Source organism: Eleginops maclovinus, chromosome 11 (genome assembly GCF_036324505.1).
Source record: "Eleginops maclovinus isolate JMC-PN-2008 ecotype Puerto Natales chromosome 11, JC_Emac_rtc_rv5, whole genome shotgun sequence".
NCBI classification, from domain to species: Eukaryota; Metazoa; Chordata; class Actinopteri; order Perciformes; family Eleginopidae; genus Eleginops; species Eleginops maclovinus.
In genome coordinates, this window is record NC_086359.1 from 19,673,549 (window position 1) to 19,700,216 (window position 26,668).

Below are 26,668 nucleotides of genomic sequence, written 5' to 3' on the forward strand. Positions count from 1 at the left end.
GACACCCAAACACAGCCTGTTGGGGCGGCTGTAGCTCAGGTGGCAGAACAGTCATCCACCAACATTTAGATATGTCCTTTGGCAAGACACGTAACACCGAACTATGTGAATGTGTGTTAATGTCTCCCTGAGCAGGTGGTACGTTGTACGGCTGCCTCTGTGTGAAAGTGTTTGACTGGGTGAATGCTGACTTGTATATGTAAAAGCGCTTTGAAGACAAAAAAGCACTATATGAAAGCAGTACATCTACCCTTATATTAAAGAATGTAAATCTTACCTTTCAGTTCCAGGGTGGAATTCAGACAATAACGATGGTCGTCTTCGACCCTGAGGATCTTGCATGTGAGTCCGATAGTCTGGGATGGAGAAATCCTGAAAGCAAGAGATACACATGAAAACACATTTTTAAGCAAATTTATCAAGGCCACAACAGGGGGGCGTTTTATGGTCATTTTCAGGAACATAACTGTATGCTGTGTCTCTACTGTGACATGTCTCCATGCTTTAATGTTCAAAAAGCTCTTTATTTTCCTCAAACTGTGCTGCAGCACCTCTTTTCACTCTCTGTCTGAAACCAGAGCCCAGTCTGCTCTGATTGGTTAGTAGGATGGCTCCATTGTATTTGGTCAACCACTTAGAGATGTCCCGCCCCTTAGCCTATCAAATACAATGTCTTTGAGTGCTAGCCAATAGAAGCGCAAGTATTATGTAGTAATGTCACTGTGTTAGACAAGTAAACAAAGGGGTCCAATCGTGATTTTCAGCCTCTGCAGACCAGTAACATGCACAAAAATCTATACAACACACTACAGGAGAGGTTATGTAATTATGGTAACTATGAGTCCCTCCTGCAAAGCTGCAACTATAACAAAGCACTTTCCAGATAAAGTATGCAAATCATTATGACAGATAAGAAGAATCCTGCCGTAACCGGGCAACACATCTGTCTTATGCAACAGATGCAGTCCGCCGTCTACAGTGACTCTCCCTCATAGGATCAGGGACCTGAAGCATCATTCGTTGTCAAAACTCTTCTTTTTCCTAAGTAATAACATCGGGGGCCTGTGGCTTTAAGGCACTCACCATTTAATTAGAACATCCCTGGCTCAAGTCCTGCCAGCGACCTTTGTTGCATGCCCCCCCTCTTTCTCTCTCCTCATTTCCTGTATGCTCTCTGCTGTAAACAATCTAATAAAAGGCAAAAAGCCTAAATGGACTCTATGAGCATTTTACCAGTCAGCAACAGCAGCTCTGAAAGTAACTTGAAGACACAACGTGAGCATTTTCACATCGTATTGCTTAATATTCAAAACGTATTTGTTGTGCTTAGTCCCCAATGTTAACATAACAAGGTTCTCACAATTATCAGTACAGGATGAAATGTGGAATAAGAACAGAACAGGAAGCAAGGCAAATCTTTGTCCCATTTTATAAAAAAATTCTAGTCAAAGTACAATTTCACCTTTCAACTGAATCAATGTAAATACAGTGGGGCAAAAAAGTATTTAGTCAGCCACCAATTGTGCAAGTTCTCCCATTTAAAAAGATGAGAGAGGCCTGTAATTTTATCATAGGTATACCTCAACTATGAGAGACAGAATGGGGGAAACAATCAGGAAATCACATTGTAGGATTTTTAATGAATTCATTGGTAAATTCCTCGGTAAAATAAGTATTTGGTCACCTACAAACAAGCAAGATTTCTGGCTCTCACAGACCTGTAACTTCTTCTTTAAGAGGCTCCTCTGTCCTCCACTCGTTACCTGTATAAATGGCACCTTTTTGAACTCGTTATCAGTATAAAAGACACCTGTCCACAACCTCAAACAGTCATACTCCAAACTCCACTATGGCCAAGACCAAAGAGCTGTCAAAGGAGACCAGAGACAAAATTGTAGACCTGCACCAGGCTGGGAAAACTGAATCTGCAATAGGTAAGCAGCTTGGTGTGAAGAAATCAACTGTGGGAGCAATTATTAGAAAATGGAAGACATACAAGACCACTGCTAATCTCCCTCGATCTGGGGCTCCACGCAAGATCTCACCCCGTGGGGTCAAAATGATCACAAGAACGGTGAGCAAAAATCCCAGAACCACACGGGGGGACCTAGTGAATGACCTGCAGAGAGCTGGGACCAAAGTAACAGAGGCTACCATCAGTAACACACTACGCCGCCAGGGACTTAAATCCTGCAGGTTCCCCCTGCTTAAGCCAGTACATGTCCAGGCCCGTCTGAAGTTTGCTAGAGGGCATTTGGATGATCCAGAAGAGGATTGGGAGAATGTCATATGGTCAGATGAAACCAAAATAGAACTTTTGGGTAAAAACTCAACTCGTCGTGTTTGGAGGAGAAAGAATGCAGAGTTGCATCCAAAGAACACCATACCTACTGTGAAGCATGGGGGTGGAAACATCATGCTTTGGGGCTGTTTTTCTGCAAAGGGACCAGGACAACTGATCCGTGTAAAGGAAAGAATGAATGGGGCCATGTATCGTGAGATTTTGAGTGAAAACCTCCTTCCATCAGCAAGGGCACTGAAGATGAAGCGTGGCTGGGTCTTTCAGCATGACAATGATCCCAAACACACCGCCAGGGCAACGAAGGAGTGGCTTCGTAAGAAGCATTTCAAGGTCCTGGAGTGGCCTAGCCAGTCTCCAGATCTCAACCCCATAGAAAATCTTTGGAGGGAGTTGAAAGTCCGTGTTGCCCAGCGACAGCCCCAAAACATCACTGCTTTAGAGGAGATCTGCATGGAGGAATGGGCCAAAATACCAGCAACAGTGTGTGAAAACCTGGTGAAGACTTACAGAAAACGTTTGACCTCTGTCATTGCCAACAAAGGGTATATATCAAAGTATTGAGATGAACTTTTGTTATTGACCAAATACTTATTTTCCACAATCATTTGAAAATAAATTCTTTAAAAATCCTACAATGTGATTTCCTGGATTTTCTTTTCTCATTCTGTCTCTCATAGTTGAAGTTTACCTATGATAAAAATTACAGGCCTCTCTCATCTTTTTAAATGGGAGAACTTGCACAATTGGTGGCTGACTAAATACTTTTTTGCCCCACTGTATATTTAACAATCCGGATACAAATGTATATTATGTCATTGAATTCCCTAATTCCTTGTTAATAGATACCTGTGCATCATTTTAATGTTAATTTTATTTTATTATCCTGTGTGGAACTATACTGTCCTGTTTTTTTTTTCAATCTTATGATGTTGCTACTTTAACAACTGAATTTCCCCACCGGGATTACTAAAGGTACATCTTATTTTAGTTATCTTATCTTATCAATGACTGGAACTACTAGCGCTGCTCCTGTCAGGAAAACTAAAAAAATAATGTGTTGATGTCAAGAAAATGATTCAAACCTTAGTAAATAGTAAAAGCCTTTAACCAAAAAAAAAAAGATTGGGTAAAGAACACATAAATGTTATCAGTGTCCAAACAAACCTGAACAAGCAATTGCAGTAACAGAAAACATTTCATAAGAGTTTTGTCCCAGATGGAAGCAAACAATCCAAATGCCCAGAAATGTCCCGCAGACAGTTTTCTGTGAAAGTTAGCTTCTAAGAAGTATGTCATTCCAAAATGGCTGACAAATATCATCCACTATTCACTACAGTCGAATCAACATGTGACTGGAAAGTGAACTGCAAATAAACACTTGACTGAGCTGCATAATTATGATTAGAATATACAAAATATTTGTTGAGTACTGAGACCATGATCATTGCAAAAGCTCACCGTAATATCATTTTAACAGAAAACTTGTTTATTTCAACCATGCCATAAGAATGAAAAGTTGATCCTCACAAAATGTCACCAAATTGGGATCAATAAAGTAGGCCTACTTATATCTATTCTATCTATTTCACAAGAAAATAGAATCATATAGATTTAAAATATCAATAAAACCAGAATCAATCAATAATATTAACACGAATAATATTGTGACTACAGCAAGACAGTCATAGAAAAATCTGAAAAATTCTGAATGTTGTTGACGTAGATAAAATGCTATTGCAGCAGCATTTTATCTACGTCAAATTCTTTTGATGTGGCCCAATATCACAAATTAAATATTTGGCTCAGAGGGCTTTACAGCATACGACCCCACCCTCTGAAAAGAAACTGTGAAAAAATGGGAGAGCCGCAGAGGGGGGATCCCTCTCCCAGGACACACAGTCGTGCAATATTTGGGTTTGGGCAAGCCTGGAACAGTGGTGGACCGAGATGGAGATGCCACATCCGATTTTATGTGAAGCAGCAAATAGGCCACAGAGAGGTCAGTGGACATAGCATTTTATATAAAGCCCAAAGGCTTTGTTTGGCTCTTAACTTCCGCCATGGCGGTCCCAAAACATGCTCAGAGAGGTAATCAAATGAACTCTGGTTAATCAGGTTAGTTATTGCAGCCGAGGCCAAATGACTTCCTTTACTAAATCTGGCTGAATGTAGCTTAAATCTGTCTTTGGGATGTGATACGACATAACAATCACAATGCATTTTCTTTCATTAAATCCTGAGCCAGTGATGTTTAAGAAACCACAATTATAATGTAGCTCTTAGCAGCCATACTGCTAATGTTTGCGATTTATAATATTTGGTTACTGTGTTTAGTAGCACTTATGCTAAACAGCTAGATGTTTTGGTACTTTATATTCTCATGAAGTGCTAGGGCTGCACGATTTGAAAAAAATAGCTAGTTGCGATTATTTTAACCAATATTGCAATTGTGATATGATTTGCAATACAAGAAAGAATTATCCTTTTTGAAAAGTAATTCAAAAAAACATAGTAAAATGATAATGGTGTGGTACACCTGTACCAACAAGCATTTCATTTTTCGTTTGTAGGCTTTCACATGTCAGGATCCAAGATGGAGATGAAGCTGTGTCACTACCTTTGAAACAAAATATCTACATTAAATATTATCATAGATGATATAGAAGTGGATTACTCATAGAAGTGGATTTACATATTAACTTTCAATGCCTCAGAGTAAAGTCAACACGTAAGAGCCTTCCATGTTGAGCGTGAGAGCCCAATCATGACAAGACAAAGTTAACCGTTGGCTCAGATACAACAATGCAGAAGGAAGTTATTTTACCTGTTGGTGGCGCGAGCCGGTGAAGGAGTACTGGACAGAATGTGCTGGGTAGCGGCCCTGCTCGTTGCTGAAGCTCCCCTGGGTGGGGGGGTAGCCCGAGCTGCTGGACATCCTGGCTCAGTGCTAGCTGCTGCTTCAGAAACGCTAGCTAGACCATGATTGGAGACACAAACCACCTGCAGCAAGACAGAAACATCACATTAATGTTTTGTAAGTCACCTTTAAGAGAGTAAGACGAATACTGAAGCCTCTGTTCTATTTTTCTATATTTTTTATGGAGATAATATATAGGACAGAAATACAGCAATAAAGTACCAAACAATGCTAATGCATAGTATTCATTTTATTTTATTAGACTCACAATACTTACCCCGGGTGTCAATATTGAGGCCGAGTGAATATTATGGGTCTAGTCATGTCTTTTATTACAAGGGCAAGCAGTCGTGATGACCTTATGGTATCCAATAAAACGATCTTATCCCCATCCAGATATGACAAGAGGAAGCAGTTCCTTCCAAGCTAATAAGGTTCAGAAAGTCAGACCCTTCTTGAAAATCTGAATGAGGAACAACCTTAGAAAAAGAATGTGCATACGAAAAACTATGTTAGAGGCTAAATATTGGATAGTATTAATAAAAAAAAGTGAGTTTATTTATAGTACGTGGTGTTGCTCCAGTGTCACAGAGAGCATTGAGTGTGCTATCAAGTTAGCATGCACTATAATGTCACCAATCTTACTTTGAGTATGCTGCTGTTATAAGACCAAGGCGATAAATAAGTGCAGTTCGGCATGACTTTTAAAATATTATGGTGCTTCCATGCAGGCGAGTATAAAGAACTGCCCTGATCATCGCTCTTGTTGCGAGTGTAGGTAGTACAGTAGGAATCAAATCCAAAAATACATCATGCATGGACGGTTATCTAAATCAAGGCTTTAAAAACCAAAAGTGCAAGGATGATCTTGGAACAACTTGTACACTCTGGGTTGTGCAGCTGCAGCCGTGGAAAACACCAAAACAGTATTTATGTGGGTGGAAAGAACAGCGGCCTGTTCTTCGAAAATGGATGACTGTGTAAACTGCATTTGACTGTTTAAGTTGTTTTCAGCCCTCATGCTTTGTTCTTCAGAGCTGATTTAAATACATGTCAAGCACTTGAGTTAATATTAAGCTCGAACAGGTTTAGGATTATTTATAGGAGTCATATTATTACATCAGTGTAACAAAAGTTCAGAACGTCCCTTAACAACCTTAATTAAGTATTTTGATCTGCGGGAACCTAATCATGCCTTAATCATGCCAAGAGCTCCACAAGTAGGTATTGTTTGGAGAAAATAACTCTCAGATACATTCAGTATAAACATATCAAACCCAGAAGAAGGAATTGCAATCAATTTATCTTACAAATACTTTTGACAGCATTTGTTTACTTCAAATGTTAGCAAATGACTGCAATTCTAATGAAAATACAAAAGATGGTAGAATTAAAAAATATATGTACTTCCATTCTCAAAACAAGAAGAAATGAAGACAATCCATGCAGGGCCAAAAAATATATTCAAATTAAGTTTGTTTAATAATAATTAAGACTAAAATGTGTGCGACCTAAATTCATCACATTTTAATTCACTTCTGATGTGTATCTGTAAAGGGTGTGGTCTCTACCTTCCACGCCATGCCAGTCAATCATATGAGCTGTGATAATGCTATTAACATCTCATTGTTTTTAATATTTATGTGTATCCAGGATTAACAAATAAATCCTCCACTCGCATTTAAACAAACATGATTGAATGATATTATTATTTTAGTCATATTTGCTCCACCAGTCAAGCAAATTGCTAAATGAGCGTAGCCAGGAAGCATTTTGACACCGTATTTTTCACAAACTCATAAATAAAGTTTTGGTCAAGTTATTTACAGGCAACAAGGCTATGCCTCACAAACACAGGATATTTCTGCGTCACTGGATTTTTTTTTTTGGGCTCCTTTTGTCCCTTCTTCCAGGGATCCAACAAATGAATCTGTGTTCTGCTGTCTCTCTTTTTTAATTCTAGGGCTGCAAGATTTACAGCAAGGCCACCATGCCAAGACATTATGCTGCTAACTTGGGATAAAAAAGTTACAACCATTGCCACCATAACCGGGGTGGGAAGCTGTTATTTTATTTCAATCCACAGGCCACATAGTTTGGTGGGTCCCATAATTTGAGATCCACTTTCACTATTTCAGAAATGATACTAAAAATATCCTAAGTGTCTTGTGAATAACATGTCGCATTGTATGTTTTAGGTTTTTTGCCATAAACAAAAAAAAACATTATAATTAACTGTTTAAAATTACATAACTGTTTATTAAACATTGTCAGCCAATGTTGTTATGTGCTATACTTTCTACCCAAAAAAAAAACCAGACAAGTGATCCTAAAATGTTTGTGAGGCTGCACCTTTTGGCTTCATGCCAAACGATAAGAAAGAGAAATGTGTCAAAAATATCAAAGCTCTGAAAGAGCACCCAGCAGACACAAAATATTAAGGCTTGACTTTAACTTTTTAACGTTTGGTTTCATTTTATTTACGCATTCATTTTTTTTCTAACCTGATTTGCACTGATACCAACAAAAATAACTAGTGTATCCAATATAATTGAAATCATAACTGATTACAATTGAATGTATGAACATGAGGTGATAACCACATATTTAACAGTATGGCTGACAATTAAAGAAACAGGAAACAAAATGTTCTGCACTAAGTTTTATCTCACAAGTGAGGCCTTGCTCCTTTACCAACACAGTATTTTGTTGTGCACTCCCAATGAACATACAAACAAATACTACTTTAAGGGTTCAAGCCCATCACTTTATTCTCCATATTAAGCCATACATTAAAAACCCTAACATCCTATTCATATACAAAGACTGAGCAGGTTAAAATGCGTTTGCTTACTTTCAAAATCAGCTGTTGTAGTCATGTTAACTATGGACTACCCTCTTTAATCCTGCTGTTGTAACAACTTAGGACATCCATAATGTGAATCATGTAATGGCCCTTTTCAAATTACAGTTGAAGCTGTATTCCTGTCTCATATCTTTAGAAATGAAGCATGAAGGTACAAAATATTGTGGCTACAGTATTTACTTCTGGGAGCTTCTCTACATCTTTATTGTATTTTTTTTTTGTAATTGTAATTCCATTGTCCCGAGTGATTAAAGGCATTTGGAGCGTAGAGGCATGCAGCTTCCTGTTATACAAATGACGGTATGCTTTTATTGTTTCACGGTTAATTTCTTGGTACAGTTAATTTTAGAACGCATTTGCGATGGTCTCTGATGATTTCAATTGCAAAGCCAGCAGCCATGGTGAACTTCATGCCCTCATACACGGCCTGGCAGTGGGAAATACTGTTGCTGTGTGTTGTTATTGTAGGCTGTTAACACCATACTGTCATATAAACGCAATTGGATGTGTAGCTTATATCTTGGGGGATGGGTCCGTTTCCACAACAGAAAGCCTTTCCGGAAATGCAGCAAAAACACGCACAATAATAAACGTCTGCCTAAAGGTATATGCTCCTTAAGCACTTCAATTTATTAATCCTGCGTCTAAGATGTTTGTTGTTGTCGCTAGCTAGCTAACTTAGCCTGAATTTCACCTTTGAATCCCCAACCACGTCGCCATCTTGCAAGGCAGATTTTCATCGTAGACCGGGGACTTAAAATTCCGTGCTTATTAGGCATGTTGCTTTCCTGCATTTTAGATATTTGTACTCACCTCATATTTAGAAAATATATCGGTGGGAGAGAAATGTATCCCCGGGCAGAAATATGTGTTAATTGTTGATTGTAAATCCGCGGGTTGTGAGCTGTGGACGACTGAGCAGACTGAAGGCTGCGCCGCATTTGTCGGTCGATGTCCTGACAGGGTAACATAAACTGGCTATACTCGGTTGCATCCACAGCTTACTGGAATTCCCCCAAAATGTCGTGTGAACAGTAAAAGAATATAAAGTATTTATTTTACAAAGTAAGTGGACTATTCTCTGATCCTTTTTGTCAATATTAAGACTTGACTCTTTTGTTTTTATGTACCTGTAAGGATTATGCGGTGTGACAGCTAAAACTTCCCCTCAAACAGAGTAACGTTCCTGGTGTTCGCAATTTTCATTTTTCAAAAATTCCAATTTCGCTTGGTTGATCTCATTTTTTACGAACGTTCAATGTACCCTTTATTAAAATACGCCAGAAAATAAATACGCTTCATATATATTTGTTCATTATCCTAAGAACTTTTTTTTAAATTCAAATGAACTGAGAAAGCGACAGTGACTCCATGGGACGGCAAACACATTATTATGTGAGTAAAGTGAGCAGCTATTGCTTTGTTGGACCTAGTTAGGACAGGTACTGCATTCTATAAAGGTAGAGTAACGTTAAATAAGTCAGACCGTCCTCTTTTATGTTGTTGTTTTTTTTGCACGTGGAACCATTGGTATGTTAGGATTTGTCTGTACACGGATTGTTTACGGTAACGGTCAAAAATAATGAGTGTTTATCTGGCTGCCTTCATAGTTTTATCCTATTTAGTTTTGATAAAATGCATGTATTATCGACATCGGAGCACTTTGGTGAAGTCGTTGAATCATGTTATGAACGTGTTAACAAGCAGAGACACAGTCGGGGCAGACATCAGAGCTCTGGTTGTAACTGCGCATCCGGATGATGAATGTATGTTCTTCGCGCCAACGATTATACGACTCGTTGAGTTAAAAGCCAGCGTACACCTGCTGTGTTTCTCAGAAGGTATGGTTTCACTACACTTTTAGTTGTACATTTAATGTTAACAAATAATTATAAAGTTATATAGGAATGATAATGAAGCATGAGGCTAGCTGCTAACAAACGGTAGCTAGTTTTAATCAGATGCTTTTACTGATGTGAGTTAATAGATAATAGTTTGCTAAAAATACACGTTAGGTTGAGTGTAAAGGAGATCGAAATAGCAGCTTCTGGAAGAAAGTGTTACCATATTATAAGTCATTGACTACTAAAATACAGATGAAAAAAAACTATGTTGTATTCACATAACAAACCTTCTACATTCAGGAACTTGTGATTTTTGAGTGAACTAATCATTCCCTAATGTCAACTACTGTACCAGTAAAGAAATCCAGTCTTGTGTTCATTGAACAAATCTCAACAGATGTTAAATTTGTATGACAAAAAACAGTGACAGAAATGTCAACAGTTACTAGTTTCCTTAACACAGTTGGTGTTGATTACATTAAAAGACAAATAAAAAAGGATTTCTGACTCAATTCAAAGACTCAATTTATAAATGATATGATGCATAGAAGCATTAGGATACAAGCATTTCAATGAAGCATTTTATTTGATTCCTTAACTGGTGTCAGATGACCGAAAAACAGCTAAAGAACTTATGGCCTTTTAATGTTATACCATTGACAGAATTAAAACTCAAGTTGGATTTTTCCTGCCTTTTATGGAGCATAATCGCCTAATTTGTCCTCTATATATTGTACAGGAAACTACTACAATCAAGGAGCTCAGCGTAAACAAGAACTTCTCAACAGCTGTGCAGTGTTGGGGATACCAGATTCAAGAATCACCATAGTAGATCATAAGTAAGCAAACATCTGCACCAAACATACAGCACAATGTTTTACAACTGAAAAACCTTTTCTTATGTGTTCCTTTCAATGTTAAGGTTAACTTGTTAAATAAATGTGTGTTAAACATGATTGTAGTGAATATGATTTGTGCTGGCCCTCAATATGGTTTAAAACTGAAGCTAGTTGTTGGCTTAAAAAATGACAAAGGAAAATATTAATATACATCTGCTGCCCTTAATTCAGGAGTCAGTTCTAAGCATGTATGCCTGTTGGGAGCCCATCACCCCCCTCCCACAAAAAGAACAAATAGAGCTGACAACAAATAACATTTATTCTTCCCACAACAGAGCCGATCTAGCCTGTGGCCTGATGTATAACTGCCTCCGTAGCAAAGGAAATAAATGAGCATGCCCCAGAGACGGTGATCAGTCTTCCCTGTGGGACACGGAACCCTCTAAGAAGCTTTTAAATTCCAAAGTGACATCAATCCATCTATTAAAATGCCCCTTGTTGTAAAATATAGTATAGAGCATGTTTTGGACATTTTCATTAAATGCAATCAATGTTTTTAGTTTATGTGTGAAATTCAGTACAAAAGATTAATTAACCAAATTATTTTTGGGAGGTTATTGCCTATTAACTAAATTATACTGTTTTCCTTTTCAATATTTAATTAAATAATTGAGTGGTGCTCAAATACAGTCCTTTCATTTATAGCCGTTGAGACAGGTATATTGGTGGAAAACATTGGTCATTTTTTATAGTGTTTCTTGTGTTGGCAAACTTTTGACCATATCTGCGCCTCAGATGTGGAGTATGAAATGACTGGGGATTTTCAAATAGATTTCTAAGTAACTAGTTGTCCATTCCAGGTTTTTTCCAGGAACTTAAAAGTTCATAAAATATAATATAACTTTTGTTTGCTAGCTCTCATTCATCTCAGATTACTTTGCAATAAAATGCATGAGACGAAGTCAGTCTGCAAAAAGTATCATATTTTGAATGTCATGGATGATGTACAGAAAAAGCTTTGGTTAGGATGGCGGGGTTGTAAACTCCTCTAAGTTAAAACAGACTTCACTCACAGCCACAGTGGTATTACATTCAAGCAGTAAGCAGAAATCCAAGCCAGAACTACTTGTAGGCCAAATTCTTCGAGGAACTCGTTATTCTTCCAGCAGTGGCTCAGTCAGTAGGGGCTTGGACTGGGAATCGTAGGGTTGCCGGTTCAAGTCCCCGAACAGACTTGAGAAAATATGGAAAGTGGACTGCTACTTGGAGAGGTCCCAGTTCACCTCCTAGGCCCTGCTGTGGTGCCCTTGAGCAAGGCACCGGACACCTCCAATCCCCCCTCCCCATTGCTCCCCGGGTGCTGCACGATAGCTGCCCACTGCTCCTAGTACTAGGATGGGTTAAATGCAGATGACCAATTTCACTGTGTGTGCTCTGCTGTGTGCATGTATGTGACTCATAAAGAGGGTTTCATCCTCCGATTCTATTCTATTCTATTCTTTTTTTATTGTGCTGTTGATGCAGCTGTAAGACTTCCAGTCTCTTGGCTCTGGATGTGGGTATTGGCGAGTTCAAGTTACTGACAAAGAGGTGGTTAAAGGTGATGTTGAAGAGGGGGGATTTTTTTTTTCCTGTGGAACAACCCTGCAGCTTCCCCTGAAATGTTTTGAGTTTCTAAGAATCTCGGGGCCGCCCACATTTCGGTCTCTACACGTTGGCGCAACAAGAGAGAGCTGCATGAACTCTAGCACTAACCTGGAGCTCACAGCAGTATGCTGGCAGCCTGCCCAGGTTGTCTGCTCTAGAGAAGTGTGTGTGTGTGTGTGTGTGTGTGTGTGTGTGTGTGTGTGTGTGTGTGTGTGTGTGTGTGTGTGTGTGTGTGTGTGTGTGTGTGTGTGTGTGTGTGTGTGTGTGTGTGTGTGTGTGTGTGTGTGTGTGTGTGTGTGTGTGTGTGTGTGTGTGTGTGTGTGTGTGTGTGTGTGTGTTAAATGCAGCTCTATCATCCTGTGCACACAGGGCATCACTGAACTTTGATCTTAGTGCTGTCTGCACTTCTGCTGAACTTGAGCGTAGCCCATTTTCCCTTTCTGTGTATTCTGCTGTTTGCTCTCAACGCAAACCTAATCAGCACTACTATGAGCCCCACTCACTCCCAAACAAGCTCTCTGTCTCTCCATCTCTCTCTCTTTGCTCCCCCCTCCTCCTCCTGCTCCTCGTCCTCTTGCCCGTCTGCTGAAGCCAACTGCCAAGGACTGTGGGATACATTTTGGCCATGATCTGAACACAGCTAATGTAGGTCATTCCAAGCTGTTTTTCCCTTTATGTGTCTGCATATTGTTAGCCACACTTTGGCTTTGCTCCTAACCTTCTCTGCCCAACTATGTGCATCCATGACTTTACCTCTCCATGCTTTTCACGCTCATCATTTTTTTTTAAAAAGAAAGAAAAGCATGCACTGCAACAGTTGGTGACCTTTTTTCATATTTACGCAAACCGAGAAAAGCTGCACAATTTCAATAGAATCGGTAGCCTTTTGCATCTTAAACATGTATTAGAGTCATGCTAAGCTGACTGGAGGTGAATGATGATGGATGGATAGATAGATAGATAGATAAGTACTTTATTGATCCCAATTTGGGAAATTTGATGCTGATTTAACCTAGTTGAAGTACCGATCAAGACTGATCTCTGGTGTTTTAAAGTGAAGTCAATAACTATAACGTCAAACCTGAAACAAGCACTAAGCCTTTGGAAATCAGACCCTTAGCTCAAGACGTAAGATTTGTTCTTAATTCTATAAAAGAAAAAATCTAGAGCAGCTCCTCACTGTATGTGGGATTTAAAATATTTGCTTTTTCCATTTATGCCACGCTAGTTATTATTTCTTTGAGATCAGAAACAAACCACACAAACCAGCATCTACTTATCACTGTCGATTTAGTTGGACTAGGTGTACATTTTGTTTAAGTTTTGAATCAAATCCATCTCATTGAGTCAGTTCATTTCCAGTCATGTCTTGGTTGAAACTCAAAGGTTACCTAACAAGTATTTGACCTCTAGGAGCTCTTCTTCTAGGAAGGGGTTTTGGTCTTTATGCACAAGGATGCATGTAACCCACTTTCCTGACAATGGATTCACAATATTCCACTGATCCACAGGTAGCTGTTACATGGCAAAATACATGGCAACGTGCCGTCAAAATCTGTGTATTAGTCAAATGAAAGCATGTATACATTGATGTAAAACGCTCAATTTAATATTCTTAAAAATACACTAATTGTAATTATCCTCATATAAAATGGTCTGGAATCTAGATATTAACAATTAGCCAGATCAAATGCATACTAATACATATTTATTTGCAGTATTGACTCATGTGATGCATCAGGGTAGTGTGCTGGGTCCACTGGAGTTTTGTTTATAAGCTAAAGTCTCAACCATTCAAGAAAAATGATATTGTGCAGTGTAGGTTTATGTTTCATAACGACCAATCTGAGTGAGACCTGCTGACTCACAACCAAAGCCTATGCTATGGAATTACAGGAATAACAGGAGAATTCTGTTTTAAAATAGGATTTTCCCTTTAATGCTTACTGAATAGGACAGCTGTGTAGACAGTATCTGGGGCCCCAGTGCATGTTGGGGCCTTTGTGATCAAGCTGGATCTGAACACGCTCTGCTGCCTCTCCACTTGCACTGGCCTGACCTCTGTCTGCTCCCTGTACTCAATTATAACTGCTCACTGCACACATCCAACCATCTCACCGTTCATTACATTATCAACCAGACTGAACCAACCCTCATACACCCATCTCATTTCTTTTGAACTTGTATTTCTCTCTTTATATCTGTAATACTTAGAACATTATAAAAAATGTTTACTGAGATATAATCACAGACTTTAAAATGTTTTTTTTGTGTATGTTAATCTTTCTTATGGATGTAAACAAAGACATCAGTACTGTGTTTGTGGAAAGGAAAGCCGTAATGACTTCAGTAACACGGTATCCCCTTAAAAGGTTTAAATATTCATCGATCATGGTAAAAATAGCCCTAGCTAATATATAGACACACGGCAGAGTGCAGTAAATAGTGGTGAGATGTTCCAGCCTTGCCACTGACCTCTGGTTGTGCTTTTATCCCAGATACATTTGTCACAAGCACACAGACACTGGCTCTCTGAATAGTCAAACAGTTGCTTTACTCAATCCTGCTGCTGGCAACAAACATGTCATTTTGTCCTATTAGCTTTCTCTTTCTATGAACAACCTCTCTTTCTCAACACCACTTACATAATTGTCCCCATGTTATTTTCATGTCAGTTTATTATCTCAAAATGAGTTAATATTGAAAAAACCTGGGACAATAAATGAGTCTAAATGATTGTGTAACAGTGTGTTTGTTGGTGTTGTTGCTGTAGTGTAACTGCCTCATTACAGTGTGATATTGTGGCAGCATTGTCAGTTTGTAGTGGCATCCCAGCAGTTCCCAGCAGGACATTATCTGACCGACGCCTGGCAGTTTCACAGGCCTGTGGTCCATGTGACCAGACTAACCAAGCCCTCTTTAACACACACACACACACACACACACACACACACACACACACACACACACACACACACACACACATACACTGAATCCTCCTTACTCGGCCAAAGTTCAACAACTGCATACAGATGCCTGCAAGCAATTACACATCCACATGCAAAGCTACAAAAGCGGAGCAGGGGAGGTTACTTTAGGACATTTTGCACTGTTGCCATGGCGAGGCTGACTCTGCCTGCATCCTGCATGAGAAAGGTCAGGTGTCTTGTGTCTTTTGTTCATTTTTCACACCCCCCCCCATGCAGGCTTTTGCTCTGTAAAATGTCTGGATAATAAATGGATAAATGCACTAGAGAGAAAATAGGGCCACATAAAAAAATGCACTGTAGCCAAGCTGTGAACTCGGTATGATCTTTTAATATTCATACACTTTTGCCAAATTCTCCCAAATTGATGTTATTGTTTTTATTAGGGGCCTTGAACATCAGTTCACCTAAGAATCAATTTCCCTGTGCCATCCCACACAACCATTATGATATGTCACCGTGTCACAGCAGTGCATTCACTCGATGACGGACAGTTTTAAACTATCTCTGAACCTCCGACCCTCCCGTCTTCCAACCGCTGCTCCCCATGACATAGCCGCCCCTCCACCCTTTTACACTGAAGGCTGACCCTCACATCACTGGCAACAAATAGATCTGTGCTTAATCCATCACTTCCCCCCTACCAGCTCAACTGTCCCTGCTCATTGTTAGCGACGAAGGGGAGGGAAGAAACTGTTTATGACCCCCCCACACCTAACCCCACCACCCATGTGCCACCCTCTTACATGTTATCAAGATCCTTTAATATACTTTTGATCTGGGATTGAATTCCATATTTATTTGAGGATTGACCGGTGCACAAAAGAGTTATTCAGTCTAAATCGTGGAACCTTGTATTTCTGATTCAATGATTATAATTCCCTTCAGGTCATCTTTAGATTCAAAGACAATTTTGTTGACCAAGCCTTTATGTGTTATACTGTAATGGTAGGACGATTTGGAGAGTTACTGAAAGGGATCACTTACAATCTTTGAGCAGAGGGGGGCTCAAAGACCATAGCAAAGGGGGTCATAGCAAACGTTTCCGTTTTGTCCTTTTCCTGACAGCTTCAATGTGGTCTTTCCAGGATAGCAGAGGATCTATCGCAACATCCAAGTATTTGTATGAAAGGACCTGCTTAGTTTAAGTGTTCAGCAACATGTCATGTCACTGATCTTTCTGCTCATCTCAGCAGACTGAGACCCCCATAGTTAGATTTTTTAAACTGTGATTGCAGTTTGGTTTTGGCTGTTTGTATTTTAAACAAAAGCAATCGGAGGAATCATAACTGGTAAACAAACTTCTTCTACTTAACTTCAAATGCGGCCTATCAAACATTAACTTTTTATTATGGTAGCTGGTTTCTCTTGAGTTCATACACTATTGAAAAAAAAAATCTCTTTTTTTAACTGAGAGGTATTTTTTGTGCTGAAAAGGAAGTATCTGCATGTTTAGTAGTTCACACACTTGGGTAGGCCAAGTGATGTGTTCTGTGTTGTCTTCTGGCTGTACTCTCAGATGAACATGATGGTGAGGGTCGTCTGACCCCTAATCCCCCGGACTTCCCAAACCTCATAAAAAAGTAGGCACCTGAGAGACAGCCAGCATGCTTATGTTGTGTAGAACTGATGCAAAAGTTAGATCGCAGACACAATGCACTCCTGTTTATCAGTAATATCACTTGGAAGATAACTAAGTCCTTTTTTCGCCCTCCAGAAAACTCCCGGACGATCCTAAAGCAGAATGGAGCGTCTCCCTGGTCTCTTCTTTAATTATGAAGCACATGAGAGAGCACTCCTTCAACATGGTATGCCCTGCTCCTCACTGAATTCTTTCTTTTCTTAGCAGTTTCCATCATTTCCTGTCAACAAACCATTTCCCCGCCCTTTTGCGTACAAAATCCATGTATTGCTTTCTTAAGTTTTAACCAGATGTTTTTGCACCTCATGTCTCAAGCTCATTATCCCACTTTCATTGTGGTCTGCATAGTATTCCTGTCACACTTCGTCTCTTTTTCTCCAGCTCAGACTGTATTTAGAGCCTCCATGAAAATAAGGGGAAACGGCCTTTGCTGCTGTAGAATGTTTGGATTCAACTTGGTATTTACTTAGATGCGTATCTGCCGCAGTTCCGTACTATTAACTAATGGGAATGTGGTTCATTTAAAAATCAAAGAGTTGTTATTCGGGCCATCTCAACGACTGCAAATTTAGTCAATTTCTGACAAACAAAAAGTACAGCAGCCATGACAAAAAAAACAGTTCTTAAGTCAAGTTTATCAAGTTGCTGATCTCTTTTTCTTATCAAAGATGACAAACAAACAAACATACTGTCTCCTCCCATCCTGTCAGGCTCTGCAGCAAGAATTCCTCTTGACCAAAAAGTAGGCTAGAGAATCATGTGTCTCTAAAGAATATGTGCAGCAAAAACAGAGATAAGCATCAAGATGTAAAATGTGCTTCACTCTTAAACTGAATTACATGTTTCCTTGGTCTAACACCACTGCAGTCTTTTGATTTTCTATTTACAGCTCATGAGGAATGAAAAGAAAGTGTTCTTGTATAATAAGTGTTCGTTGTAGACTTTAACTGATGCCTGATTGCAACGACATAGTCATGGTAGAATACGCCGGAGCATAACAAATGCCAAGTCTGTAGTCAAGCACTTTTTCTTTCCCTTTGACCTGGTTTTCTTGCTTCCTCTGGTGTGCAAGCATGCACACAGAAAAAGGCTTTAAATATCAGTTGTCAGCTGCCAAACAGCTCCACAGTAAAGACACAGAAACCCTTGCAGTAACCCAAGTAAAATCTTTTGCGTCCGTTTATTTAAATTCATTTTTACATACCCAGATGCTGTATTTGCACCCACACACAAAGAAACATTTTGTTGTTTCAGGTGCTGACCTTCGACGGGAGCGGAGTCAGCGGCCATGCCAATCACACAGCCATCCATAAAGCTGTCAGGTACTGAAAAAATATATTTTAAAGATGCCAAGTTAAAGACACCATCCAGATTGGTTTTATGTGCCTTACGCATGATGCCCACAGCCCTTTCCAAGATCATAAAACTTTGTCCAGGAAAGTGCAGAACATTTAGAGCCACATTAACAAACATCTTTCCAAATATTTCCTCGCACACAAACACGCACAATGTTTTTTAGAATCAGGCTGTTACATAGCTGAGAGGTCATCCAAACACAGTCCTCAGAGGCACTGGGCTGTGCTCCCAGAGAGCAGCAGTAAATCCTGTCCCTGAAGTGGTGAGGTGGGAGGGCAGCTCTGGTTTGGAGAGGCCAAACAAGCACGTTGCATCAGACTGTTGGTTAAAGAAGAGTGGGAAATGTACGTTCCTGTTCCCATAGTGCACTGATGCCTTAATTGTCTGGCTTGTTAGTCCTCTCAGTCCTCTCTGAGCCGGCCTTCATCTGTTGATAAGATGTGAGCTCTGCAAATGTCATATCTCATGGTTCCCAAACCCAGGGGGGCTGTTCACTAGTTTTGCAGTACTCTAAATCTCAGTGGTTTGTTTTTGAGTTCAGTCAACATGTAAAAGGGACAGTTCACCTACAAATAGAAAATAAATGGTTTTATTTTCTTACCTCTACTTTTTATTAATCTATATTAGTGTGGGTTGCTAAGTGTCAGGGATATTGATGTAGAGATGTCTGCCTTCCCCCCAATACAATAGAATAAATTGTCTCTTTCCAGAAAGTATGAGCCAGTTACCAAAAATGATCGTCATATCTAGTTGTGAGCAGTTTTATGTAGGAACTATTTTCTTTCTGCCAAACTACACCCAGCAACCGTGCAGATGGAAGAGAGCATTTTCTCATGGACGACTCCCTGGTGCAGTTTAGTAGAAAACAAATAGTTCTTACAGTAAACTGCTCACTGGCCTGTATCTTGAGTTTATTAAATGTATTTCTTTTGGCGTCTTGATCACCGCAAACAGAGTGCCAGCATGTCTGCTTTTTCTCCGATATAATGGACTTTGTTGCAGAAAAATCAGACATGCTTACATCTGATATCACCAAGACTCTATATAATTCTCCTATAGCAGCTCTGGAAATGCAAATTTGGAAGACTTGAAAAAGAGGAATTGAGGATTTAGTTTTTTCCTACTGAAAAGACAACCCTCCAGCTTTCAATACAACATGACCTGAAAGTTGATGCATACTGACTCTGAAGGCTCACAATTATTTACATTTGACTAATTTTTGTTGCAATCAGTGTTAAGAAAGCTCTAATCTTGGTTAAATATTGGGGAGGGAACTTCACATCATAGCCATTTACTTGTAGAGGTTACCAACACAAACCCGTAATATATCATCTTTGAGACCAATGTTTGCCCCTTCAATATTTCTACCCAGTAACACGGCTCCTTCCTCCATTTACAGCTATCTGGCTTCCACTGGACAAGTACCCAATGGTAAGTTGGATACAAATAAAACTTTGAAGTGGGTTATGACATTTGAGAATGTGTGTCCAAAGTATCCCTGGTTGCATTTACCAGTCCATTTTCAGAAAAGGAACCAGTAAGGTTACCCTTACGTCAATTCCTAAATCCTAAATTGGACTGCTTTTTCTGTTATGACCTGGTAATCCTTTCTTACGAAACTCGAACTAAATCCCCACAAGGATCATTTTAACCTCAAACTGAAAGTGTTTTTAGCAGGGATCAGCACCTGTATTGTTTGTTTGTATTTGATATGTATATACCTATTGTTGTGTTGGAACTTTGTGATGTGTATTGTGTATTTAGCTAAGGTTATACATGTTGTGGTGTGGCATTTCTTTGTGCTATGTACTTGTCTCTTTAAAAGTTATATAACATATTATACAGATCATTCTTGAGTATGGAATCACTTGTTCCCTCTCTTTTACATATGCAAAAGTCATGAAATTGTAAAAAAGTTAATTATGAGGCTTCAAGTAGCATTTAAAAAATAAAAGATACAGACTGATTCACACTCAAGCGAGACTTAAAGGACCTGACATGAGTAGCTGCTTCTCCAGTCTGCTGGAAAGTGCTGTAAACAGCTCAGGCTGGGTGCTGTGTTATTGTACAGCACCCTCTACTGTTCTAAAGGGGTGCATGATCTTTTGTTTCCAGTCCAAACATTTTGGTCTGTTGGTGGCAGCGTGAGCCCAGTCAGATATCCCGGGCAGCAGAAGTGGAAAAAGTACTTAGATCCTCTACTTAAGTAAAATTAAGTATACAGTCCTGAATACTGAAGTAGAAGTACAGAAATGTTATCACCTAAATTAACTTCAAGAATCTAGAGTAAAAGTACTCACTATGAGTAAATGAAGTGGAGTAAAAGTATGATATAAGTGGAAATACTCAAGTAAATATGTCAAAATAAGTATAAAACTTGAGAAAATGTACATTTCACCACTGACAAACCATTGTTGCAATACAAACATTTGTTTTTTTTACTACAGCTACATATGAGTATGAGGTGTTCATAGTTTCAAACTGATGTCAAATCAGTGTCTCTTTACATATCTACTGTCTAAGCATAATCAAAATGTAAGCCAATTAATTTCAACCTAGGTGGACTGAACTTTTGATTGATTTATGATCCGGTTTATATCCGCTTGAAAATAATCAGGACAGAAAGGGCACAACATGTTCAACAGACATTACTTTGCTAACAAGGCAAACATTAAGGCCCTGAGAGAACACCCACATTAAAGTCTGAGCAGACAGCATGATAAGAAACCAGCACAGGCCAGAGTAGTTAATCATGCATGAAATCTCAACTGTTGCACTGTGCTGGTTGAATAGCAGGAGGACATTATCATCTCAGTCCCGATGCCAGAGCAAACACACACTTTATCTTTAGTCTCCCTTGCCCTTTAAGCCTGCAGAGAGCTATCTTATAAAAACAGCAGGAGTCATTAATCATGCTCGCTGGTTATTTATACCACACGTCACCTGTTTGACTGGTCTTACTGTAGCCTGTGGGAGAGAATTACTGTAGCCTGATTCATAAAAGGTCTCTTTACTGGCCGTTCAGAAATTCTCCCTGCAACTTACCAGCAACTTTAAAGGGGCCATTTTATGCTAATTACCAGGTTCATATTTGTATTGTGCCTCTACCGTGACATGTTTTCATGCTTTAATGTTCAAAAAGCTCTTTATTTTTCGCAGACTGCTAGCCCAGTCAGCTCTGATTGGTTAGCTGGCTGGCTCTGTATGAGTGGTCAACTGCTTAGAGATGTCCCGCCCCTAAGCCTATCCCGTACAATGTGTTGGACCGCTAGCCAATAGAAGCGTGAGTGTTAGATAGTGATTTCGTTATGTTAAGGAAGTAAACACAGGAGTCCAATTGAGTCGTATCAGGCAGGGTGGGGGGGGGGGGTGTGGGAGAGAAAAATGCAGGCCACAAAAATGTACATAACACACTACAGGAAAGGGAAAACCCAGAAAAGCATTAAAGGGCCCCTTTAAGTGTTATGGGCCCAACAACATGCATGCTATAGCTGAAAAACTCACCATGTTGACACTGGGCTTTGTAACATAATGTCCTTATTAGCAAATTGAAAGTGACAGTTTTTAGGAATCGCCTGAGTGTAATAAAGAATAATTCTCTGACTGTTGTAACATCAGGCTGCTTCAGAACACTTCAAACCGAACAGTCTTAGAGAATGTCCTAGTTGACAGGTTGCTGCTGTCGTGAATTACTAACATATACTAATAACACACTCTGTCTCTGCCTGTCCTCCCAGACTGCTGTTTGCTCTCCCTGGTGACCGTTGGCCTCTTCAGGAAGTACATTTCTTTCCTGGAGCTTCCCTTCAGCTGGCTGCTGCCCTGCAGTCTCCGCTGTTTCATTGGCTCACAGGGTTACAGGCAAGCCAAAGTAAGCTTCACAATGCCCTGTTTGTTCGAAAGGCCTGTCACTGTCTCCTATTAGAGGGCACATGTGTTGAGCACATTCAAACAAGGCTGTAGGCAGTGAAAGACTGAAACGTTGACTTGTATGTATTATGTCAACAAATTACACATACTTGCATTAGGTTAGTTGAAGGCAATAATATTAAGTTGAGCCATATATTTTTTTATTTAAACTCAATAATATTGGTTTCAACAAATCTAATACTGTTATGTCTTTTCTAAGTTCATATCCAAATAAATTCCTTTTCAGAATAAATCAAACAAATATATTTCTATATTTGAGAGGCCGTTAACAGCTTGTCTAACATTTCTGCATACCGGTAACAATATTAACAAACAACTCATCACATTTAATTCTTAAAACAGTTGACGATTGTCTTTTGATGCATTTTATTTATAGAGCACTTTTCTGGAAACTCAAAGACACTTCACACTTAAAATATATATAACACAACATTAATTACGGACTAAAAGCAGTTTTGAAAAGATGAGTTTTGATTTTTGATTTGAACATGGTAAGATTGGGGCAGTCACGGATGTGTTTGGGGAGAGAGTTCCAGAGGGGGGGGCAGCGACAGAGAAGGCTCTGTCCCCCAAGATTCAGTTTTTGGTCTTATCGGGAAATGATCGATTATTCTTTGCAGCTTAACATCAAGCAAGTTTTGTATATATAAAATACAGGTAAAGTAAGTATAAGATATATTTTGAACACGATTGGGTGTTAACTGAGTTCCATAGTCAAATATAATGGATTACTTTGTACTCACAAAAGACACTCTTTTCATTTCAGGATGCCATGTATTGCCACCGCACCCAGCTCCTGTGGTTCCGTTACCTTTATATTACCATGTCTCGGTACATGTTCATCAACACATTCAAAATTATCCCACAAGGTCCAAAGAACCTGAAGATCTATTGAGTTATGAGATAAACTAATGCACTGACTGTTACTTTGTTTTCCTGCTGCCTATTTACTTGATAACTGTGGTAAAGAGTGAATAAGGGTTTACAAATCTGATGAAAGAAGACTCCGCGTTTTTTCGTAAGCACTTTCCATAAATAATGCTGACTTTTTGCTACTCAAAAATCTTCATTGTCATTACACTGTATAAAAGCAACCCTATTGATACCGTTTTTTAATCTTATGTCAAAGATAATAAATACTGTATATTTTTCTGTGATACTGATGATTAAAATAAGCTTGATTCTTAAATCACAGTGTTGTCATTGTGTGTCAGGCAGCTGTTCGTCTGCTTCAGGTTTAGACATATCTCTGATGCTCTTGTGATCCTGCATGCTTTCTTCCCACTTCTCCCCACAAAACCTCTCCACTGTGACGCTGAGGACAGTACCTGGATCCAGGCAGTGTGGAGCAACACCTGGGTGGTAAACAACAACAAGCAACAAAAGACAGCTTTAATATTTACATATGAAAAAAAAAAACACAGCCCACACCCATTATATAACACCATGGGGCTGAGTCAGGATAGGGTGTGCTGGAGGTGAAGAGAGTCACAAGGCTCTCTTTGTCATGCACTCACTGTAGAGTCTGGGCCTACAGTCTGTGGTGGATGGTCTTGGTAACCAATAACACATCTAATGCTAAACCTGTTTTGTCAAAGATTTGATATGGCCATCTTGAGGGTCTTTTATGCTGCTTTTTACATCAGCAATATACGACATTGACATTATATATTCTGTACCTTTTCTCTGATTTCTCTCAAAATGCAACATGGTTTATCATCTTATCAAACTTTTCTTTTATCTCTTGTTTTGAACATACTGTTTTTGTTTTATAAAAAATAGCACAATAAAGGGCTTTAAAGAGTAGACTGGGGTTGTTTGGAGTAAACACAGCAGGATGTTAGGTAACAACACATCAGCGGGGTGTGACTCATGTGTAAGCTGTTAGGGATCATACCGTATCCATCAGGGTTGGAGCGTGGAGTGTAGAAACTTTGAACTCCACAAGTCTTACAGAAGGTGTGTTTAGCAACGTGAGTGTTGAACGTGTATGTGGTCAGATAATCTGACCCCTGTAAAGGAAAACAAAATGAATTCACTTTAAAATTCTCTTCTGATTTCAAATAATCAAATGTTTGGCTTTAGTTACCTGTAAGAGTGTGAAGTGATTCCTTGGAACAATGAAATGATTGTTTTGTTTCTTTGTGCAAATGCTACAGCTGAAGAAAAACAGACACAATTCAGTATGTTTTTAACTTGCTATAAAGTCTACAAGTGACACATGTTGTTGGAAATGTCTTTACATGACAGTTTTGGGATCAACCTGTTTTTATTTAGCAAAACAAATATGATTTACCAATTTATGTAAAACATAAAACATGTCTTGGACAATCTAGTTTTTTTTTTTTTTTTCCAATACACAGATGTATTTATTTAAATTACAATACAATATAAGATTTATTTTCCGTACTTGCATAGGAAAACATGGAGGTATGGGGAATGTAGGACTTCAAATCTTACAGCCCCACAGTGGCAGCCGCCTGTGTGTTTCACCAGATCCATTCTGTGGGCATAAAGAAAATAACATCACAAGAAACAAATGTTCTTATTTAGATAGGATGATACTTCAGTCACTTTGATGTCAAAAAAAGACAGAATGTGTTTACCAAACTCTTCACCGAAGCTCTGATGAAACATGTGTGATGAGTGTCTTATGAAACCTGTCGACATGGAACTGAACCTCCCAACCAAAATTGCACATGTTGTGTAAAACATAATGAACCTAATCAAAGTCCATTAACTGATAAGAGTTAAATTAACATTATAAGCCTCTCTACTTTTGCACAGCTACTGTTGGGTCAATTAAATAAATAAAAATAAGTCACATTTGTTGCCATCAACCACAGATGACGGATTTATTTCATGTGATAATGTTTACACAACACTCAGCTATAGGCCATGGCTTGCTTGAAAGATCGTTTCTTCCTGGAACACTTTGAGGCAGTGCATAATTATTCCAAGCAGAAGGCAGGGCAAAGTACAAAAGACATGCACAAACACATTCCTCTGAACTCGTTCAGCCAGACGGCCCTGCTCTTTTGGAAAGCACTGGCTGGTGTAATGCATCACGGGTTGGGTATCATATGACAGGGTGCTGCAGGAGGGGTGGTGTTAAGGGAATGCTGTGACCCAAATACATAAATTAGGACTCTCCCTGTTGTATCATATCTATGACCCCAAAATAGAACCCCAGAAGGCTACAGACCCCATATGAGCTTTGATTTAATTTAGGTCACATCAAATCGCTGGATTCATTCTATATATCTTGCCAAAGTCCTGTGTTGGTTCTCTTAACCAATTGTGGAAAGCACTGACATAAATCTTAGGTGTAAGTTCAATTAGGTGGGTCAGTTTACTCCAGGTACAGATTACCAAAGTTTTATGTATCACTGTTTTTCAGTATCACATGAGCATTGACATCATGCCAGGCAGTTAGTCATGCGTACAGCCCTTTCCATAGAATCTGATAACTAGAAAGAAAGTAGATAAGTACTTTCTGTGTGTCCCACTGCTTTCACACGACAGCAGCTGGATCTGAAAAAAAACCAAAAGGCCATTGAAATCTATTTGGTCAACTTACACTCTGGCAGAATACAACAGTATGTCTTTAGACACACCAAATATGGTAATTCTGAATCTCAAACATAAATGTTCAGTATTAAGTCATTTGTTTATTGTGTATGCCAGACAACTGGTATCACCTAATTCTGCTGATCAAATTACATCTTTTGCAGAAGTGTTCAGGTTAACTTCAACTCTTTATTTAGATGGTGGTGTTGTTGGAAACCTGCTCGATATGGGTTGCTAATGAATACAAAGGAGACTAAAAGTGGTCAGTTAACAGTGTATGCTTCCATTTTGCCTCCAAGATCCAACCCTGCTGTCACAGCAGCTGGTAACGTATGTTTACCAAGCAAGTTTCCATCTGTTAACAGCCATGTATGGTGAAGATGAACTCAAAGTCATGTCTGCACATGCCCCTTTTTCGTGTCACATAAAGGCATATTCATTTATAGACCTGATGAGTTCCTAATAATATAACAAGTCTGACATTATTTATTATAGAAAGAGTTACGATTTAGAAAAGTCCATGTGTATGGTTACACTATAATGGCACAGAAAAACACGATCCACTGTCTATTCAGGTATTGACTAATTCATAAATATATATGTTCAAATCTAACTCATACATGTAAGTCGGTCGACAAACACTACTTACTGTAACACAGCAACCAATCGCTGGCCAAACAAACAATCGTGCAGTCCAATCAGAAGACCAGGGACGGTTTCTGTTGCTACGTTAGTTCCAGAAAATTCCAGAACCGTAGTGTAGAAATG

At 39.1% G+C, this 26,668-nt stretch overlaps 3 protein-coding genes across 13 annotated transcripts in view; 1 reads left to right on the forward strand and 2 right to left on the reverse strand.

Annotated features, from left to right (window-relative positions):
- The window catches only part of ncor1 (nuclear receptor corepressor 1), a 60,516-nt gene extending 51,465 nt beyond the window's left edge, over positions 1-9,051 (reverse strand). For 8 of the 10 annotated variants that reach the window (XM_063895918.1, XM_063895916.1, XM_063895911.1 and 5 more), the window contains exons 1-3: positions 8,899-9,050; positions 5,127-5,302; positions 278-372 (exon numbers count right to left, since the gene is read on the reverse strand). In XM_063895918.1, the coding sequence (XP_063751988.1) occupies positions 278-372; positions 5,127-5,237 (206 nt within the window). In that variant the 5' untranslated portion in view covers positions 5,238-5,302; positions 8,899-9,050. Of the gene's footprint in view, positions 1-277; positions 373-5,126; positions 5,303-5,496; positions 5,699-8,898 lie in introns of all 10 variants that reach the window. The other 2 variants (XM_063895908.1, XM_063895912.1) reach the window with 2 other exon arrangements.
- Positions 8,971-23,519, forward strand: pigl (phosphatidylinositol glycan anchor biosynthesis, class L). Of its 2 annotated transcripts, XM_063895921.1 has the most exons (8): positions 8,971-9,480; positions 9,793-9,926; positions 10,669-10,768; positions 17,120-17,210; positions 18,299-18,366; positions 19,800-19,831; positions 22,138-22,271; positions 23,097-23,519. In XM_063895921.1, exons 2-8 carry the CDS (start codon positions 9,854-9,856, stop codon positions 23,223-23,225), a joined length of 627 nt encoding a protein of 208 aa, XP_063751991.1. In that variant the 5' UTR covers positions 8,971-9,480; positions 9,793-9,853; the 3' UTR covers positions 23,226-23,519. The 2 variants fall into 2 exon arrangements, with proteins under 2 accessions (XP_063751991.1, XP_063751990.1); XM_063895920.1 differs by lacking the exon at positions 8,971-9,480 and having other exon boundaries at positions 9,605-9,926.
- On the reverse strand, positions 22,680-26,624 carry cenpv (centromere protein V). The gene is made up of 6 exons (XM_063895922.1): positions 26,550-26,624; positions 25,824-25,864; positions 24,741-24,833; positions 24,420-24,489; positions 24,228-24,342; positions 22,680-23,685 (listed from the first exon to the last, which is right to left on the reverse strand). The coding sequence occupies exons 3-6, from the start codon at positions 24,830-24,832 to the stop codon at positions 23,531-23,533; spliced, it is 432 nt and encodes a 143-aa protein (XP_063751992.1). The 5' UTR covers position 24,833; positions 25,824-25,864; positions 26,550-26,624; the 3' UTR covers positions 22,680-23,530.
- Positions 26,625-26,668: the final 44 nt, after the last annotated feature.

What these genes read in the sequence shown, in the direction of transcription:
- pigl (XM_063895920.1), top strand. Translation starts at nt 9,668, where the DNA reads ATGAGTGTTTATCTGGCTGCCTTCATAGTTTTATCCTATTTAGTTTTG. An exon ending in GAGAGCACTCCTTCAACATG is followed by an intron (nt 17,211 to 18,298) that starts GTATGCCCTGCT and finishes TTGTTGTTTCAG; the next exon opens with GTGCTGACCTTCGACGGGAG. An exon ending in AGGGTTACAGGCAAGCCAAA is followed by an intron (nt 22,272 to 23,096) that starts GTAAGCTTCACA and finishes TTTTCATTTCAG; the next exon opens with GATGCCATGTATTGCCACCG.
- cenpv (XM_063895922.1), bottom strand. Translation starts at nt 24,832, where the DNA reads ATGGATCTGGTGAAACACACAGGCGGCTGCCACTGTGGGGCTGTAAGA. An exon ending in CTCCATGTTTTCCTATGCAA is followed by an intron (nt 24,490 to 24,740) that starts GTACGGAAAATA and finishes GTTTTTCTTCAG; the next exon opens with CTGTAGCATTTGCACAAAGA. An exon ending in ATCACTTCACACTCTTACAG is followed by an intron (nt 24,343 to 24,419) that starts GTAACTAAAGCC and finishes TTTCCTTTACAG; the next exon opens with GGGTCAGATTATCTGACCAC.